General features: G+C 37.8%; 2 protein-coding genes across 2 annotated transcripts in view; one reads left to right on the top strand and one right to left on the bottom strand.

The window, feature by feature from the left end:
- The window catches only part of LOC128657290 (zinc finger protein 585A-like), a 267,903-nt gene that overhangs the window by 226,712 nt on the left and 20,009 nt on the right, over nt 1–21,182 (bottom strand). The window contains exons 5-8 of the mRNA XM_053711576.1: nt 20,635–20,721; nt 11,240–11,347; nt 6,580–7,077; nt 4,284–4,391 (exon numbers count right to left, since the gene is read on the bottom strand). Of these exons, the coding sequence (XP_053567551.1) occupies nt 4,284–4,391; nt 6,580–7,077; nt 11,240–11,347; nt 20,635–20,721 (801 nt within the window). The remainder of the gene's footprint in view (nt 1–4,283; nt 4,392–6,579; nt 7,078–11,239; nt 11,348–20,634; nt 20,722–21,182) is intronic.
- The window catches only part of LOC128657292 (gastrula zinc finger protein XlCGF26.1-like), a 486,783-nt gene that overhangs the window by 450,703 nt on the left and 14,898 nt on the right, over nt 1–21,182 (top strand). The gene's annotated exons all lie outside the window — the stretch shown is intronic.

Genomic DNA, 21,182 nt, shown 5'->3' with positions numbered 1-21,182 from the left:
ATTAGACCTTTTCACAGCTTTTATGCTAAGGCTTAAGGGCAGTTTACTGTACATTAGGGACTATTTCTAAGAATTCACATTTAGTCAAAGACCAAACTAACTAGAAATTAATGTTGTTTTTCTACCTAATGTATCTAGTCCTTTTAAAATTGTGTTCACAGAAACTTTTAGTAATACAATTATTTCAGCCCATAAACTAATCTTTATAACTACAGCTTGTGTGCTTGTAGTTAAAAGAAAGACGACTCTAGAACAACAAAAACAAAGAAAAGGCCCCAGGTGGTGTAGTATATGTAAGCAATATATAAATGCTTTAACAGAGAGTAGAATTTAATTCATGTGTTAACTACACCTTCTGGAATAATCAGCAGCTCCCCAGCCAACTGTGTTACTCATGGAATTCTGTTATACCATATAGATGATGAGGATTATTTAGATGAAAAGGCTTAAAGACCCCAATATAGCTAAACCAAAAGCATATCAACTTGTGACAAATCTCCAAAATAACATCAAACCACACAGTTAATGAGTTTACTTAAAGATTATTAAGAGCATTTACCTCACTGGAAAGAGGGTTAAGTTTAAAAGTGCTTTAATATGAAACATGAGTGCTTATTGTTTATGTGCGCAAAATATTCAGTTTTATTGTTTAAGAATGTTGCATTTATGCCATATATTATTTACTTGTAATGAAGCCCAGATTATCACTTTATATAAAAAGTAATATATACTGTAATATGTAAAATAAACTATATTAGTGAACATACACATCACACATGTACACTCACCTGTGCTCTGTGTGCGTGTGTGATGTGTATGTTCACTAATAGGTACACACACCTGTGCCCGGGTTTCCCACAGCCCCGCCACACACACGCACCTGTGACGTTTCCCACAGGCACATCTCACACGTACACTCAACTGTGCCATGCAACCCTCACATTTTGCACACATACACTATCTGTGCCCTGTTTCCAACAGACATGTCACACACATGTGCCCTACATCCATCTCAAGTGTCACACACACACACTCACATTTGCCCTGATTTCCTCAGACATGTCACACACGTACACTCACATGTGCCTGCCCTACTTCCCAAAGACATGTCACACACGTACACTCACCTGTGCCCTACTTCCCAAAGACATGTCACACACAAACACTCACCTGTTCCTTTTCCCACAGACTTGTCACAGTTACACTCACCTGTGCCATGCATCCCTCTCACGTGTCACACATATACAGTCATCTGTGCCCGGCTTCTCTTAAATAATTAACACACCTATACTCACACATGCCCTGCTTTCCTCAGACATGTCACACACGTACACTCACATGTGCCCTGCTTTCCTTAGATATGTCATAAATGTACTTATCCCCTCCTTCCCACAGACTTGTCACAGTTACACTCACCTGTGCCATGCATCCCTCTCACGTGTCACACATATACAGTCATCTGTGCCCGGCTTCTCTTAAATAATTAACACACCTATACTCACACATGCCCTGCTTTCCTCAGACATGTCACACATATACACTCACATGTGCCCTGCATCCCTCTATTGTGTCACACATATACACTCACATGTGACCTGCATCCCTCTATTGTCTCACACATATACACTCACCTGTGCCCTGCATCCCTCTATTGTGTCACACATATACACTCACCTGTGCCCTGCATCCCTCTATTGTGTCACACATATACACTCACCTGTGCCCTGCATCCTCTATTGTGTCACACATATACACTCACCTGTGCCCTGCATCCCTTTATTGTGTCACACATATACACTCACCTGTGCCCTGCATCCCTCTCACGTGTCACGCATATACACTCACCTGTGCCCTGCATCCCTCTATTGTGTCACACATATACACTCACCTGTGCCCTGCATCCCTCTCACGTGTCACACATATACACTCACCTTTGCCCTGCATCCCTCTCACGTGTCACACATATACACTCATGGGTGCAATAATTGAGAAGCGCTAAAAGCTAATGTGGTTCTGTTCTTTCTTTATATTATGTTGTATATGGAATAATTTCCATTGGTTGAAATTAACACTTGATATATGTCTCCTATATTATTAATTAACTATTGTTATATATCATTGATTGCTAAAAGTTAATATATCTGTATACCTGTATACTTTTCTTCTGACGTGATTGATTATAAATGTATACTAAGACTAAAAAAATAGGAATAGATACATGAATATCATTAGTATATATCTCCTTATATATGTCTTCTATATATTTATGTCTCTGTTGTTATCAATTTTTAGCAAGTATATATTTGTGTTGGTTACATATAATAACATACAAATGATATAAAATCCATACAATAAAATTGAGTTGTGGCCACAACTCTACCTTCAATTTGGAGGCATTGAAAAAAAGGACGTAAAGCCATCGGAGGTCCGGTAAGAGGGTATCATAAATTCTTATAAAAGAAAGTCAAATCAATTGTGTGTAATATTACGGATTTATAACAAAACATCAACTGAGTAATTTATTAACATCCAAAGACAAACTGATTAATACCACTGCAATACAATTGTATGGAAAGATATATCAATGGGATAATAGCATTTTCAAAAGCAACAAACTTTTAATCAACACAAATTTTTTAAATCAACATAACGGACCTCCAAATTGAAGGCAGAGTTGTGGCCACAACTCAATTTTATTGTATGGATTTTATATAATTTGTATGTTATTATATGTAACCAACACAAATATATACTTAGTAAAGTGTTAGATTTTATGCAACTGTATAGTATCGTTCTTTATATATGATAAAGTGTTAGATTTTATGCAACTGTATAGTATCGTTCTTTATATATGCTAAAAATTGATAACAACAGAGACATAAATATATAGAAGGAATATATGAGGAAAGATTTACTAATGATATTCATGTATCTATTCAATATTTTTTTAGTCTTAGTATACGTATATAATCAATCATGTCAGAAGAAAAGTATACAAGTATACAGATATATTAACTTTTAGCAATCAATGATATATAACAATAGTTAATTAATAATATAGGAGACATATATCAAGTGTTAATTTCAACCAATGGGAATTATTCCATATACAACATAATATAAAGAAAGAACAGAACCACATTAGCTTTTAGCACTTCTCAAACATTGCAACCATGTTATAAACACATTACAGTTATTGGGAGTATTAACTGTTTTCTTTGAGGAGCTTTGTGGATATCCATAATCCACCTAAGACAATCCCAACAATATATTTTTCTACACATATACACTCACCTGTGCCCTGCATCCCTCTATTGTGTCACACATATACACTCACCTGTGCCCTGCATCCCTCTATTGTGTCACACATATACACTCACCTGTGCCCTGCATCCCTCTAATGTGTCACACATATACACTCACCTGTGCCCTGCATCCCTCTAATGCGTCACACATATACACTCACCTGTGCCCTGCATCCCTCTATTGTGTCACACATATACACTCACCTGTGCCCTGCATCCCTCTATTGTCTCACACATATACACTCACATGTGCCCTGCTTCCCTCTATTGTGTCACACATATACACTCACATGTGCCCTGCATCCCTCTATTGTCTCACACATATACACTCACCTGTGCCCTGCATCCCTCTATTGTGTCACACATATACACTCACCTGTGCCCTGCATCCCTCTATTGTGTCACACATATACACTCACCTGTGCCCTGCATCCTCTATTGTGTCACACATATACACTCACCTGTGCCCTGCATCCCTCTATTGTGTCACACATATACACTCACATGTGCCCTGCATCCCTCTATTGTGTCACACATATACACTCACCTGTGCCCTGCATCCTCTATTGTGTCACACATATACACTCACCTGTGCCCTGCATCCCTTTATTGTGTCACACATATACACTCACCTGTGCCCTGCATCCCTCTATTGTGTCACACATATACACTCACCTGTGCCCTGCATCCCTTTATTGTATCACACATATACACTCACCTGTGCCCTGCATCCCTTTATTGTGTCACACATATACACTAACCTGTGCCCTGCATCCCTTTATTGTGTCACACATATACACTAACATGTGCCCTGCATCCCTTTATTGTGTCACACATATACACTCACATGTGTCCTGCTTTCCTTAGATATGTCAAACATGTACACTCACCTATTTTCTCCTTCCCACAGACATGTCACACACATATACACTTACCTGTGCCCTGCATCCCTCTCATGTGTCACACATATACACTCACCTGTACTTATATTGTCACATATTTCCTGCTCTGCAGCTTCTGTTATATTTCTTTGCCACTGATCTTCTGTTTGTTCCGTGTTACATGAAATCTTAGCATCATTTTCACCTGAAGAAAAAAAAAGAATAAATAAATCACTCTTTACAATTTCTGTAGTTTCTTTTTAAAAAATAGTTGAAAACAAAATGTGAAAATGTTTATAATTGAAGGTAAATACGCCTGAGCCTACATCAGTAGCAGTCACATCAGTAAGAAACATTCCATGTAATGACATCAACACAACAGTAAACAGTATTATAGGGTTTTGTGAAATTTTGAAAATAAAACCCATTCTCCATTGCTTATTAAAATATCACTATAGACCATTCAATTATCTTAATTATTTTATTTCATGATTTGGATAGAACATACCATTTAAACAAACTTTCCAATTTACTTCTATTAGCAAATTTGCTTCATTATCTTTTAATCCTTTGCTGAAGGAACAGCACTGCACTACTGGCAGCTAGATGAACACATCTAGTTAGCCAATCACAACAGACAAATGTGTGCAGACACCAATCAGCAGCTAGCTCCCACTAGTGTAGGATATGTGCATATTCCTTTTCAACAAGGGATACCAAAAGAACGAAGCACATTTGAAAATAGAAGTGAATTAAAAAGGGTCTTAAAATGGTATGCTCTATCTGAATCATGCAAGTTTAATTTGGAGACAGCCAATGATCCATGCACCCAGACAGCGGCCAATAAAAATGTATCTTCGGTATCTTTTATTGTATCTTTATTATATCAAAATGTAACAAGAAACATTATAACCTTTCACACAGTTTTCTTGTTAATATACTTTTGAACTCTTGAGCTACATGCAGAAATACTGATATGTAAGCGATTTCTATAGGTCAAATGTAGCTATACATCTAATTAGTGTATTTTGAGATTTTTACATTGTTCCCTTGTCAGGTCAGTCATAAATTTACCTATTGACATAAGAATATCAGACAAGGATAAAATATGACTTACAGCACACATCTGTACTTTTGTGTCTTAGAAATTAGCTAATGATTATGTTTTCCAAAGTATGTTTGAAGAGTATATAAACTGGTCATCCTGACGTAATAAATCAGAGCTGTTTTGCAAACCATATCTCTATGTGTGTTCTGTAAGATGGTTCTCCAAGCGCTTGTCATTTAATTTGCAGTGCAATATCAGAGTCCAAAGGAGAAGTGGAAAGCTACAGGTGTTTAAAGGGTCCTGAAATTAGGCCTCATCAATACCGTTAAGTCTATTCTGTAGTCTGTTCTGTTTGGTCACTATTCTACTAACCCTTACAAATTGACTGAGTGGAAGGGAACTAATTATACATTTAGGATGAAAACTATCAAAATGTAGAATACTATTCCTATCTGTGGGCTTGGTAAACAAATCCATCTTTAAAATGCCCCTTCTCTGTAGACTGTAGCTGTATCCCCAGTCATTTGACCAAAGGGAAAGGAGAAAAGGAATTAATCTAAGGTTCAGAGGTGCCTGAAGTTTATAGAAGAGCAAACTGTCTGAAAAACAGGGTGGGCTGTGGACTCACCGTGTCAAGAAATTAATACATTTATCAGGTAAGAATAAATTATGTTTTCTTTCTAATGACACGGTGAGTCCACGGATCATCTTAATTACTGTTGGGAACCAATACCCAAGCTAGAGGACACGAATGATAAGGGAGGGACAAGACAGTTAACCTAAACAGAAGGCACCACTGCTTGAAGAACCTTTCTCCCAAAAGAAGCCTCTGCTGAAGCAAAAGTATCAAACTGTGTTAGTTATGCAAAACTGGGGAATGGGTAATTAAGGGATTGTCTATCTTTTAAAACAACAAAAATTCTGGTGATGACTGTCCCTTTAATTTCAATGAACTATCTATGCATATCTAATGATATATAATCAAATCAGTAAGGGTCTGATATAACTGGAAAAATAATCTGAAAAGTTATTATTCTAAAAATGAAAAACATTATTTAATTTGCGATTAATGACTAGTGATTTAATTCAAATCCACCATGGGGTCACCTCATAAACGCTTGAGGTGCAGAAAGGGCCTCAAACTTCTCCAAAACTGCACGCCCCAGGGGGTAACATGCAGTCATCATCAGCACTTGGTATTGTATGGCTGACAACTACGTATCACCCTCTGAACTTAGGAGGTTAAACGCTGATATCTGAGTAAAATTAGTTTTGTGATGGCTAATAAGATGTGATTTCCAAGTAAAATATTTCCCACAGTCAGAACAAAAAAATGCTTTCTCACCTGTGTGAATTTTCTGATGATCAATAAGATACGATTTCTGAGTAAAACATTTCCCACAGTCGGAACATGAAAATTCTTTCTCTCCTCTGTGAATTTTCTGATGCCTAATAAGATCTGATTTCCGAGTAAAACATTTCCCACAGTCAGAACAAGAAAATGCTTTCTCTCCTGTGTGAATTCTCTGATGAACAGTTAGATGTGATTTCTGAGTAAAATATTTCCCACAGTAAGAACATAAAAATCCTTTTTCTCCTGTATGAATTTTCTGATGAACATCAAGATTTGTTTTATGGTTAAAACATTCCCCACATATAGAACAGGACAATAGCTTTTCTCCTGTATGAATTTTAAGATGTTTAAGAAGATGTGATTTCTTAAGAAAACTTTTCCCACATTCAGAACATACATTTCCCAAGTGGCTTCTTTGATTTTGAAGAAAATGTAAAGAAGCATCTGCACCCTGATCATGACTTGGATTATTGCAGTTTGTGAATTCACCTGTCAATAAGAAACACAACGGGAGTATTGTTATTAATTATATAATTATTTAATAATGAGATCATATAAACGGTTCTGATTTAGTCGGTCCCCTACACTTGTAGAAGACACTGTGACCACTACACCTTTTCACAGCTTCTATGCTAAGGGTTAAGGGCAGTTTACTGTACATTAGGGACTATTTCTAAGAATTCACATTTAGTCAAAGACCAAACTAAATAGAAATTAATGTTGTTTTTCTACCTAATGTATCTAGTCCTTTTAAAATTGTGTTCACAGAAACTTTTAGTAATACAATTATTTCAGCCGATAAACTAATCTTTATAACTACAGCTTGTGTGCTTGTAGTTAAAAGAAAGATGACTCTAGAACAACAAAAACAAAGAAAATGGCCCCAGGTGGTGTAGTATATCTAAGCAATATATAAATGCTTTAACAGAAAGAAGAATTTAATTCATGTGTTAACTACACTTTCTGGAATAATCAGCAGCTCCCCAGCCAAATGTGTTACTCATGCAATTCTGTTTTACCATATAGATGATGAGGATTATTTAGCTGAAAAGGCTTAAAGACCCCAATATAGCTAAACCAAAAGCATATCAACTTGTGACAAATCTCCAAAATAACATCAGACCACACAGTTAATAAGTTTACTTAAAGATTATTAAGAGCATTTCCCTCACTGGAAAGAGGGTTAAGTTTAAAAGTGCTTTAATATGAAACATGAGTGCTTATTGTTTATGTGCGCAAAACATTCAGTTTTATTGTTTAAGAATGTTGCATTTATGCCATATATTATTTACTTGTAATGAAGCCCAGATTATCACTTTATATAAAAAGTAATATATACTGTAATATGTAAAATAAACTATATTAGTGAACATACACATCACACACGTACACTCACCTGTGCCCTGTGTGCGTGTGTGATGTGTATGTTCACTAATATGTACACACACCTGTGCCCGGTTTCCCACAGACCCGCCACACACACGCACCTGTGACGTTTCCCACAGGCACATCTCACACATACACTCAACTGTGCCATGCAACCCTCACATTTTGCACACATACACTATCTGTGCCCTGTTTCCAACAGACATGTCACACACATGTGCCCTACATCCATCTCAAGTGTCACACACATACACTCACATTTTCCCTGATTTCCTCAGACATGTCACACACGTACACTCACATGTGCCTGCCCTACTTTCCAAAGACATGTCACACACGTACACTCACATGTGCCTGCCCTACTTTCCAAAGACATGTCACACACGTACACTCACATGTGCCTGCCCTACTTTCCAAAGACATGTCACACACGTACACTCACCTGTGCCCTACATCCCAAAGACATGTCACACACAAACACTCACATGTTCATTTTCCCACAGACTTGTCAGTTACACTCACCTGTGCTATGCATCCCTCTCACGTGTCACACATATACAGTCATCTATGCCCGGCTTCTCTTAAATATTTAACACACCTATACTCACACATGCCCTGCTTTCCTCAGACATGTCACACACGTACACTCACATGTGCCCTGCTTTCATTAGATATGTCATAAATGTACCTATCCCCTCCTTCCCACAGACATGTCACACACTTACACTCACCTGTCACACATATACACTCATGGGTGCAATGATTGAGAAGCGCTAAAAGCTAATGTGGTTCTGTTCTTTCTTATATTATGTTGTATATGGAATAATTTCCATTGGTTGAAATTAACACTTAATATATGTCTCCTATATTATTAATTAACTATTGTTATATATCATTGATTGCTAAAAGTTAATATATCTGTATACCTGTATACTGTTCTTCTGACGTGATTGATTATATACGTATACTAAGACTAAAAAATAGGAATAGATACATGAATATCATTAGTATATATCTCCTTATATATGCCTTCTATATATTTATGTCTCTGTTGTTATCAATTTTTAGTAAGTATATTTTTGTGTTGGTTACATATAATAACATACAAATTATATAAAATCCATACAATAAAATTGAGTTGTGGCCACAACTCTGCCTTCAAATTGGAGGCATTGAAAAAAAGGAGGTAAAGCCATCAGAGGTCCGGTAAGAGGGTATCATAAATTCTTATAAAAGAAAGTCAAATCAATTGTGTGTAATATTACGGATTTATAACAACACATCAACTGAGTAATTTATTAACATCCAAAGACAAATTGATTAATACCACTGCAATACAATTGTATGGAAAGATGGGATAATAGCGTTTTCAATAAATATCAATGGGATAATAGCGTTTTCAAAAGCAACAAACTTTTAATCAACACAAATTTTTTAAATCAACATAACTGACCTCCAAATTGAAGGCAGAGTTGTGGCAACAACTCAATTTTATTGTATGGATTTTATATAATTTGTATGTTATTATATGTAACCAACACAAATATATACTTAGTAAAGTGTTAGATTTTATGCAACTGTATAGTATCGTTCTTTATATATGATAAAGTGTTAGATTTTATGCAACTGTATAGTATCGTTCTTTATATATGCTAAAAATTGATAACAACAGAGACATAAATATATAGAAGGAATATATAAGGAAATATTTACTAATGATATTCATGTATCTATTCCTATTTTTTTAGTCTTAGTATACGTATATAATCAATCATGTCAGAAGAAAAGTATACAGGTATACAGATATATTAACTTTTAGCAATCAATGATATATAACAATAGTTAATTAATAATATAGGAGACATATATCAAGTGTTAATTTCAACCAATGGGAATTATTCCATATACAACATAATATAAAGAAAGAACAGAGCCACATTAGCTTTTAGCACTTCTCAAACATTGCAACCATGTTATAAACACATTACAGTTATTTTTCTACACATATACACTCACCTGTGCCCTGCATCCCTCTATTGTGTCACACATATACACTCACCTGTGCCCTGCATCCATCTATTGTGTCACACATATACACTCACCTGTGCCCTGCATCCCTCTAATGTGTCACACATATACACTCACCTGTGCCCTGCATCCCTCTAATGTGTCACACATATACACTCAACTGTGCCCTGCATCCCTCTATTGTGTCACACATATACACTCACCTGTGCCCTGCATCCCTCTAATGCGTCACACATATACACTCACCTGTGCCCTGCATCCCTCTATTGTGTCACACATATACACTCACATGTGCCCTGCATCCCTCTATTGTGTCACACATATACACTCACATGTGCCCTGCATCCCTCTATTGTGTCACACATATACACTCACATGTGACCTGCATCCCTCTATTGTCTCACACATATACACTCACCTGTGCCCTGCATCCCTCTATTGTGTCACACATATACACTCACCTGTGCCCTGCATCCCTCTATTGTGTCACACATATACACTCACCTGTGCCCTGCATCCTCTATTGTGTCACACATATACACTCACCTGTGCCCTGCATCCCTTTATTGTGTCACACATATACACTCACCTGTGCCCTGCATCCCTCTATTGTGTCACACATATACACTCACCTGTGCCCTGCATCCCTTTATTGTATCACACATATACACTCACCTGTGTCCTGCATCCCTTTATTGTGTCACACATATACACTCACATGTGTCCTGCTTTCCTTAGATATGTCAAACATGTACTCTCACCTATTTTCTCCTTCCCACAGACATGTCACACACATATACACTTACCTGTGCCCTGCATCCCTCTATTGTGTCACACATATACACTCACCTGTGCCCTGCATCCTCTATTGTGTCACACATATACACTCACCAGTGCCCTGCATCCCTTTATTGTGTCACACATATACACTCACCTGTGCCCTGCATCCCTCTATTGTGTCACACATATACACTCACCTGTGCCCTGCATCCCTTTATTGTATCACACATATACACTCACCTGTGCCCTGCATCCCTTTATTGTGTCACACATATACACTCACATGTGTCCTGCTTTCCTTAGATATGTCAAACATGTACACTCACCTATTTTCTCCTTCCCACAGACATGTCACACACATATACACTTACCTGTGCCCTGCATCCCTCTCATGTGTCACACATATACACTTACCTGTGCCCTGCATCCCTCAGACACGTCACACATATACACTCACCTGTACTTATATTGTCACATATTTCCTGCTCTGCAGCTTCTGTTATATTTCTTTGCCACTGATCTTCTGTTTGTTCCGTGTTACATGAAATCTTAGCATCATTTTCACCTGAAGAAAAAAAATAAATAAATAAATCACTCTTTACAATTTCTGTAGTATCTTTTTAAAAAAATAGTTGAAAACAAAATGTGAAAATGTTTATAATTGAAGGTAAATACGCCTGAGCCTACATCAGTAGCAGTCACATCAGTAAGAAACATTCCATGTAATGACATCAGCACAACAGTAAACAGTATTATAGGGTTTTGTGAAATTTTGAAAATAAAACCCATTCTCCTTTGCTTATTAAAATATCACTATAGACCATTCAATTATCTTAATTATTTTATTTCATGATTTGGATAGAACATACCATTTAAACAAACTTTCCAATTTACTTCTATTAGCAAATTTGCTTCATTATCTTTTAATCCTTTGCTGAAGGAACAGCACTGCACTACTGGCAGCTAGATGAACACATCTAGTTAGCCAATCACAACAGACAAATGTGTGCAGACACTAATCAGCAGCTAGTTCCCACTAGTGTAGGATATGTGCATATTCCTTTTCAACAAGGGATACCAAAAGAACGAAGCACATTTGAAAATAGAAGTGAATTAAAAAGGGTCTTAAAATTGTATGCTCTATCTGAATCATGCAAGTTTAATTTGGAGACAGCCAACGATCCATGCACCCAGACAGCAGCCAATAAAGAGCCCCCAAACAGGCAGGTTAATAAATGCAGAATTTATTGCTTCACAGCAAAAACAATCACAGCTGTGACACAAGTAACGGCATATATTGAAAAAGACAGGCAGCTAAGGTCAAACGCGTTTCATATGTTACAACATAACTTTCTCAATGACCATATAATCACCCATAATACACTGCTAACTTTTATACACTGGCTAAAACTCCTCCCATATACTAATGGTAAAATCACAGTGTTATGGGTAATTAAGCAGATGAATATGGGTGATTTAAAGGGATATGTAATAATGCACTACAAACACACCATTACAATAATATTCGTATATTGTATATTTATATAAAGAGTAAATACAACAACATTATATTCTTATATGTATTTCTAATACAGTGAATTAAACAATATTCCAATAGAAACAAAAAACCATAGTACATATGTCAATTTCCCCACCATCATATTTTACTGAGTGTTATTGTGTGCAAACTAAAATCCAAGATTTAAAGTGACAGCGAGATTTATTATTGATCTACAAAAAGTTTAACATCCCATTCTGAATTCAAGCCGGTAGGCATTCTAGTATCCAGCTGAAATATCTAGAAAACGTCTCTTTTACTGAGAATTACTCCTCTATTACCCCCTCTGGGATGTCTGGGAATCAGCTGGATACCCTGGAATGTCAACAGGGAACTATCAGAGCTGTGCTCTCTCCTGAAATGCAGGGAAATGGGAGTAGTGGACTCCGGGTCTTCAATTGAACGTAAATGTTCTAAAAAGCGATCCTTTAGGGCCCGTGTAATTTGGCCTATATACTGCCTATAGCACCCCCTACAGGTCAGAAGATGAATTACATAACATGAGTTGCAAGTTATATGTTCCTGTATCTGAAAACTTTTCTTATTTGCAGTTGACACAAAACTAGTACCAAAAGAAGCATAAGAACAAGATTTACACCTCCTACTCCCACACTTAAAAAACCCAGGTTTAATAGATAGCCAATTTTCCTTTTTTGCCTGCTGCCTGCTGTCTGGGTGCATCGATCGTTGGCTGTCTTTGATTTGTTGATGCGGTGGTGGAACGCTGCATTCATTGCACCAGTACCACGCCGACAGTGGTGTACACGTTATTGTGACATCAAGAGGGGGTGTTTTCCTTAGGCGAAGATCACTGTGGTTTGCCGCTACTACCACACTGTGAGTGTCAGAGCAATTCCCTGAAGTTTGTTTGTATCAAGTTTAATTTGGACTTTCCTATCCCTTTAACTGCTGAGCTATTTCATACCCTTGTGCTGAAGCGTTTTTCAGTCTTTTGCTTCAATTATATTTAGAATTCAGCCCTACATAAGTTATATCTCAATCACCACAAATAACAGGTGAGTTTTCATATATGTGTTTCATTGGGCTGTGAGTAGTAGAAAAGGGAGACACATCACACACATACACTTACCTGTGCCCTGTCTCGCAGAGACATGTAACACAGGTAAGTACACTCACCTGTGCCTGGTTTCCTTCAGACACATCACACATGTACACTCACCTGTGTCCTGCATCCCTTACATGTCACACACGTATACTCACCTTTGCCATGTGTCCCTCAGATACGTGACACACGTACACTCACCTGTGTCCTGCATCCCTTACATGTCAGATATAAACTTACCTGTGCCATGTGTCCCTTACATGTCACACACGTACACTCACCTGTGTCCTGCATCCTTTACATGTCACACACGTACACTCACCTGTGCCATGTTTTCCTCAGACACATGACACGTATGCTCACCTGTATCCTGTGTCCCTTACACGTCACACATGTACACTCACCTGTGCCCTGTGACCCTCAGACACGTGACACATGTACACTCACCTGTGTCCTGCATCCCTTACATGTCAGATATGAACTCACCTCTGCCATGTGTCCCTTACATGTGACACATGTACACTCACCTGTGCCCTGTGACCCTCAGACACGTGACACATGTACACTCACCTGTGTCCTGCATCCCTTACATGTCAGATATGAACACACCTGTGCCATGTGTCCCTTACATGTCCACTCACCTGTATCCTGCGTCCCTTACAAGTCACACATGTACACTCACCTGTGCCATGTTTTCCTCAGACACATGACACACGTACACTCACCTGTATCCTGTGTCCCTTACACGTCACACACGTACACTCACCTGTACCCTGTACCCCTCAGTCACATCACACATGTACACTCACCTGTGCCCTGTGTCCCTCAGACTCATCACACACGTACACTCACCTGTGCCCTGTATCCCTCAGACACATCACACATATACACTCACCTGTGCCCTGTGACCCTCAGACACGTGACACACGTACACTCACCTGTGCCCTGTATCCCTCAGACACATCACACATATACACTCACCTGTGCCCTGTGACCCTCAGACACGTGACACACGTACACTCACCTGTGCCCTGTATCCCTCAGACACATCACACATATACACTCACCTGTGCCCTGTGACCCTCAGACACGTGACACACGTACACTCACCTGTGCCCTGTATCCCTCAGACACATCACACATATACACTCACCTGTGCCCTGTGACCCTCAGACACGTAACACACGTACACTCACCTGTATCCTGTGTCCCTTACATGTCACACATGTACACTCACCTGTGCCCTGTGACCCTCAGACACATCCCACACATACACTCAACTGTACTTATATTGTCACATATTTCCTGCTCTGCAGCTTCTGTTATATTTCTTAGACACTGATCATCTGTTTGTTCCGTGTTATATGAAATCTTAGCATCATTTTCAATTGAAATAAAAATAAAATAAGCTCACTAGCAGTGACATCTGGAATAAATTCCATGTAGTGACAGCATATCAGTAAGTACAGCACGTGCCATGTAGTAAAGCAAGTTAGATGGGATTTAGTGACTTTACTAGTTGCAAATACACACCCATTATAGCCAATCAGAATCCCCATGTTTTGTGTATTATACAGTTTTTGGGGGGGAGTTTTTAGAGTTTTCAATATAGAATCCATTCTTTTTTTTTTATTTTTTTTATTTATTAAACCTCATATATCCTTTGCAAATGCACTGATATCACAGTAACACCCCTTATACCGGACATGGGGACAATAAAGCACTAGCATTCCAACAGCCCCTGTACCTGACATGGGAACAATACAGCACTTGTATTTCAACAGCCTCTATAACTGACATGGGAACAATACAGGACTATTAAACCAAAAGTCCCTACATCTGATATATAGACAATCCAGCAATAGAATTCAAACAGCCCCTATACTTTATGGGGATTTATATCACTAGTAGGGCTGTGCGATATGGGAAAAAAATGAATATTGTGATTTTGACCATGAAATATTGCGATTGCGATTTTAATCGTGATTTTTTTTTTAAATAACTGTTAAACATACATTTCTCAATAAAAAATGCATTAAACTGTACAGAATCTTAAAGTACATATTTCTCATTGTTCAATACAGGCTGAGAGCATTAAAATACAAACAACAAAACTAGTTTAAATGAAATTAGCTGTAGGTACTTCTTGGTACTTAAAGAAAAGCTATAACGTACTTTTATTTTTGTATGTGTACACATTTTAAAAAAATATTAACTCATAAAAAAAGAAGAATCATATAAAGCTTAACACATACATAATATATTTACAGTATATATATATATATATATATATATATATATATACACGCACACAAACAATCACACACACACATATATATATATATATACGCACACAAACAATCACACACACAAATATATATATTTTATTATTTTTTCCCTTCTTTTTCTAAACATTTTATCTTGATGGATATAGAGCCCTGCTCCTGTCCAGGAATCCAATACAGGCATATAGCAGTAGGGGTGGGGGGCTGCTCATTTCAGAAATGCTGTGCCTTGCTGATATCAAATACATTGTTAACCCAGCAGCTAGCTAGCAGAGGGGGACTGCAGTTTTAGCCTTCTTGGCAGCCGTGGGGTTAACTGCATCTGCTATGTATTTGAGCCTTTCTCAGAGAGCAGGAGGTTGTGTGGGAGGTTCCATAATGATTACATACCCTAAGTTTCAGACTGCAGACGACCATAGGGGGAAATAAAAGTAAGTGGCTTAACCTCCTCTTCACTCTCTTGCGTGGGCTTTGCTTTTAGATATAGATTGATCAGCTGCTACTGGTATCACAAACAGAACTTCTTTGTAGAAAGTGAAAGTAAAACCGGCCATTTCACAAATGTGTGCTAAAAACAACCACTAGATGGAGCTGGTTTGCAAGAAATCTCATACAAAGCAATGCAGTACAGCTACATCTGAGGATTTTTTTTAATCGCCCTAATCACTAGTATTCAAACAGACCCTATATCTGACATGGGGACAATCCAGCACTAGTAGTCCCACAGTCCCATGTCAGGGGACAATAAAGCATAGTATTCCAATAGCACCTATACCTGATTATTACAGCACTAGTATGCCAACAGTCCCTATGCCTGACATGAGGACAATATAGCACTAGTATTCCAACAGCCTCTGGAAACATTCACAGAAACACTACACAAGCTCCTACACAAACACCCACAGAGTCAAATCCTAATTACTTTATACCAACATACAATATTACAGAAAGGTTCATGGACTTCCTTATTAAATGTATTGTAAAATAAATGTGCCACCAATGGGCCGCATCCCTGTATCAGCACGTGTGTGTCCATGTGAACAGCTAATTACAACACGCAAGTAGACTGTGTACACTATTGCAAACGCATACAATTTCTATGGTCATCATTGTTGCCCCTTTTCACCTGGGTAATTATCACTAATATTGCATTTTTGCAGATGTGTATTGTGCTGTCTACATCCGTTTGGTTGGTTCTGTGTTTAATATTGTGGCTTCCTGGCAGAGTACAATGTCCCTTTTAAAATGTTCTATTTAAAAATAAATAATATGAGCATGCTTCCCTTATGGTCTTTCACATCCTTTAACTCACAATATACAGACAGAACATACAGATGAGTATCTTAAAAAATAACAGAGGTGTGGGATTAATTTTATGCAACCAGTGTATCCGCAACTGATTATGTCACAATGATTATACTCTGGCAGATATAAATGACAGCAGCTGTATAGGGTCTTCCTGCTTGGTGTCATTATATGATCAGGGCTGATATAACCAAACACTAGAAATGTGACAGCAGGTGAGTACCAGGCTATATTGTACTGTGACACTCCGTGTGCGATTGAGGTAACACCCTGACTAGTGATATAATGTACAGTACTTACAGACAACAAACTACAAAAGCCAGACAATACTTCATAAAAAGAAGACACATCACGCAAGCGCACTTACCTGCACTGCCGCTGTAACACATTTCCTGCCTTGGAACTTCCAGGTAACACATTACATTCAGATCTTCGGTTTTAACATCTACGTCAGTAATAAATGTCATATCAGAACATTTAGGGCCAGATTACAAGTGGAGCACTAAATATCGTTTTTGCAAAAGCGATATTTGCACTCCACTGAGTGATACCAGTGCACACTAATGTACACTGGTGTTACAAGCTGAGCACAATGGGGTTCACGAGATCGACTTCCATAGGCTCCAGTGCTCATGGCATGAGATACAGCTTGAGAACCTAGTGCAGCGAAGGGGGTAAGATGTGTAGCGACGGCAGCAAATTGTAAATTTATATGTCTTTTTTGTATTTTGGGGGCATTTGGTGGACATTTATAAAATAAACCAGAGATCTGATCTCTGGTTAATTTTATAAGCACTAATTGCTACCACAAGCTTGCGGTAGAAATAACCAACCATTTGTAATGTCGGATTATTTATCGCGCGCCCGCAAATATTAGTGCTCTATTTCTGATCTTGCCCTTAATGCAGAAAATATTTAATGGTTTAGGATTTTATATTACCCTAAAAGCAATTCATCTTTAACATAGTAATGGGTACTATAATTTCCATACACCTAATACAGAGCATATTGAAATCCATCGATAACATAACATTTTTTATTTTTAGAAAAGATTTGAAAATTCAGATGTTACGTTAAATATTTAAAATACAGCAAAATTTGAAAGTATAAGTATGAAACATATACACCTCAAAACAGATTTCAGAACTTAAAATGCACATATAATAATCTGTAGATTAGATAATGTTCCCCTACAGTCATCAATTCAAAAGGATCATTATATTGCAAAGTACCAGTTGCTAATGTATTCCTATATTAATTCATATACACCTAGATTACGAGTTTTGCGCTAAACAAGGTGCGAAAATAACGCCAAAAAAATTGCGTTATTTCACTCTCCATAGTGCTGCCATTACAAGTTACTTTAAAAGCCTCCTTGTGCTATGCGGTATGGTGCGTTATGCTCCATACCGCACAAAAGCCAAGGGCTGATTTGACATGCTCATGCACGCTTTCCCACATAGACATCAATGGGGAGAGAGTGTTAGAAAAAAACTAACACCTGAAGTGCGGAATGCAGATCGCCATAACGCAATACCATTGATGTCTATGGGGAAAAGAAAGTTACATTTAAACATAACACCCTAACATAAACCTATAGTCTAAACAGTTGGTCACTGAAGAAGTAATGCAACATATATGAAACGCATTTCACCTGCTTTCTTATTGCCTGTCTGTTACATTTACATGCCGTTGTCTTTGGACTTGCAATACAGATATTTTGCACCGTGTTTGAGCCTCTGCCTATTTTTGTTCCTTTATGCTTATTCCTCACAGCTACCGGGTGCATTGGACGTTGATTCTCTATAGTCTAAACACCCCCAATCCAGGGCCCCTCGACATCGCTGCCACTAATAAAAGCTATAAACCCCTAATCCACCGTTCCCCGACATTGCCGCCACGAAATAAAGTTATTAACCCCCAATCCGCTGCTCCCCGATACCTAAATAAACCTATCAACCCCTAAACCACCGGTTAAACTCTTAACCCCTAAACCTAACACCCCCCTAACTTTAAATTAAAATTACAATATAACTAAAACCTAAGTTTAAACTATAAATTAACCTAACATTACTAGTCTAACAAAATGAAAAAAAACTACCAATTAAAAAATCTAAATTACAAATTTAAAAAAACCTAACACTACTAAAAAATTTAAAAAATCTAAAATTACAAAAAATAATAAACACTAAATTTTGAAAAATAAAAAACACTAAGATTACAAAAAATAATGAACGAAATTATCAAGAATAAAAACAATTACACCTAATCTAATAGCCCTATAAAAATAAAAAAGCCCCCCCAAAATAAAAACAACAATAAACGACCAATAGCCCTTTAAATGGCCTTTTGTAGGGCATTGCACTCTGCATTGTTAAACAGCTCTTTTACCTGTAAAAAAATACAAAGTCCCCCCAACAGTAAAACCCACCACCCAACCAACCCCCCAAAATAAAAAGCCTACCTCTAAAAGAAACCTAAGCTACCCATTGCCACTAAAGGGGCATTTGTATGGGCATTGCCCTTAAAAGGGCATTCAGCTCTTTTACACTTTGCCCAAAAGCCCTAATCTGAAAAAAAAAACACCCAAAAAATAAAAAAAATACCTAACACTAACCCCAGCATATCTACTCACGATTCCTGAAGTCCGGACATCCATCTTCAGCCAAATGGCAAAAAGTCTTCATCCAGACGGCGACACCTTCATCCATCTCAGGGACGTCTTCTATCTTCATCCCGGCAGCGCAGAGCAGAGCTATCCTGGTAGACATCCTGCACGGAGCGTCTTCTTTATACGGCCACCGCCGTACACTGAAGTTGAATGCAAGGTAGTCGTTTCAAAACGGCGTACCTTGCATTCCTATAGGCTGATTTGATTCTTTAAATTCAAATCAGCCAATAGGATGAGAGCTTTTGAAATCCTATTGGCTGTTCAAAACAGATTAGGGGTTAAGAAGTTTAATATAGTGTTTGCGATGTGGGAGGGTGGTGGTTTAGGGGTTAATATGTAGTTTCTGGGTGTTAGTGTACTTTGTAACAGTTTAGTTATGAGTTTTGTGAAACAGTTTTGTTACACAAAATCCATAACTACTGGTCTCAGATGGTGGAATGGATTGTGTCGGTATAAGCTGTAAAAGCAAGCTTTTTAGCCTGAACGCACAACCTGCAATACCGGTGCTATTGAAATCTCACACTCAAACGTAATTTTTTGGAGTGCGAAATGGATGTTGCGTAACAGGCTAAAATGCTTGTGGTATAGCTATACCACCTCGACTCGTAATATGCATTCCCGGCCATTCCACGTACAATGGCCAATTATTCAGCGGTATAGCTGTACCGCAAAACTTGTAATCTAGCTGATATGACTGAATTCACAATAAATCGGATTTTTCAGAATACAATTGTATCATTTACATAAATCAGAGGGTGAGAGTGAAGAGAATAGAGGGCGTGTGTGTGTAATTTTCACATATCGTAGAGGGTGAGAGAGAAGAAAAGACAAGGTAGGGGTGTGAACCAAATACGTTTTATCATTGCAACCTGGCTGTATTGAGGCTCATAATTTTTATAGGGTGAAATAATATCAGAATCAGCGTTTTTTTTTAAGTGCAAATCTTATACTACAGAATTAGATCACTCACTTGCAGAGACATCTGATGGCTGAATATTCTGTACAAGTTCTCTTTGTGTTCCTGTGTCTAGATTTTCATCACTGTGACCTGTTAGTTCTAATAGAGAATAAAATTAGTTTATTTTTGCTAATCATGAAACAATGTACAATGTATTCTATTTGATTTTTTTAAATGATGATCTGTTGCTCGATAAATCTTCATTTTTCTATCAGCCAATGCGCATCACAACCTAAGAATGTGCAATTTATTTCCTGCTAGTCTGTTGCATAAAGTGATGGTAAAGTCTCCCCCTTTATAAAATCAGATGCAGAATGTTAGTGATATTTTAAAGGGAGTTTAATTCATCAGTTGTAATTAAGATGCTCTGGCCTAGATTTAGAGTTGGGCGGTAGCCGTCAAAACCAGCGTTAGAGGGTCCTAACGCTGGTTTTTACCGCCCGCTGGTATTTGGAGTCAGTCAGGAAAGGGTCTAACGCTCACTTTGCAGCCGCGACTTTTCCATACCGCAGATCCCCTTACGTCATTTGCGTATCCTATCTTTTCAATGGGATCTTTCT

Source organism: Bombina bombina, chromosome 4 (assembly GCF_027579735.1).
Source record: "Bombina bombina isolate aBomBom1 chromosome 4, aBomBom1.pri, whole genome shotgun sequence".
Classification (NCBI taxonomy): Eukaryota; Metazoa; Chordata; class Amphibia; order Anura; family Bombinatoridae; genus Bombina; species Bombina bombina.
The sequence above is the reverse complement of the archived record's forward strand: the minus strand, read 5'-3'. Positions and strand labels throughout refer to the sequence as shown.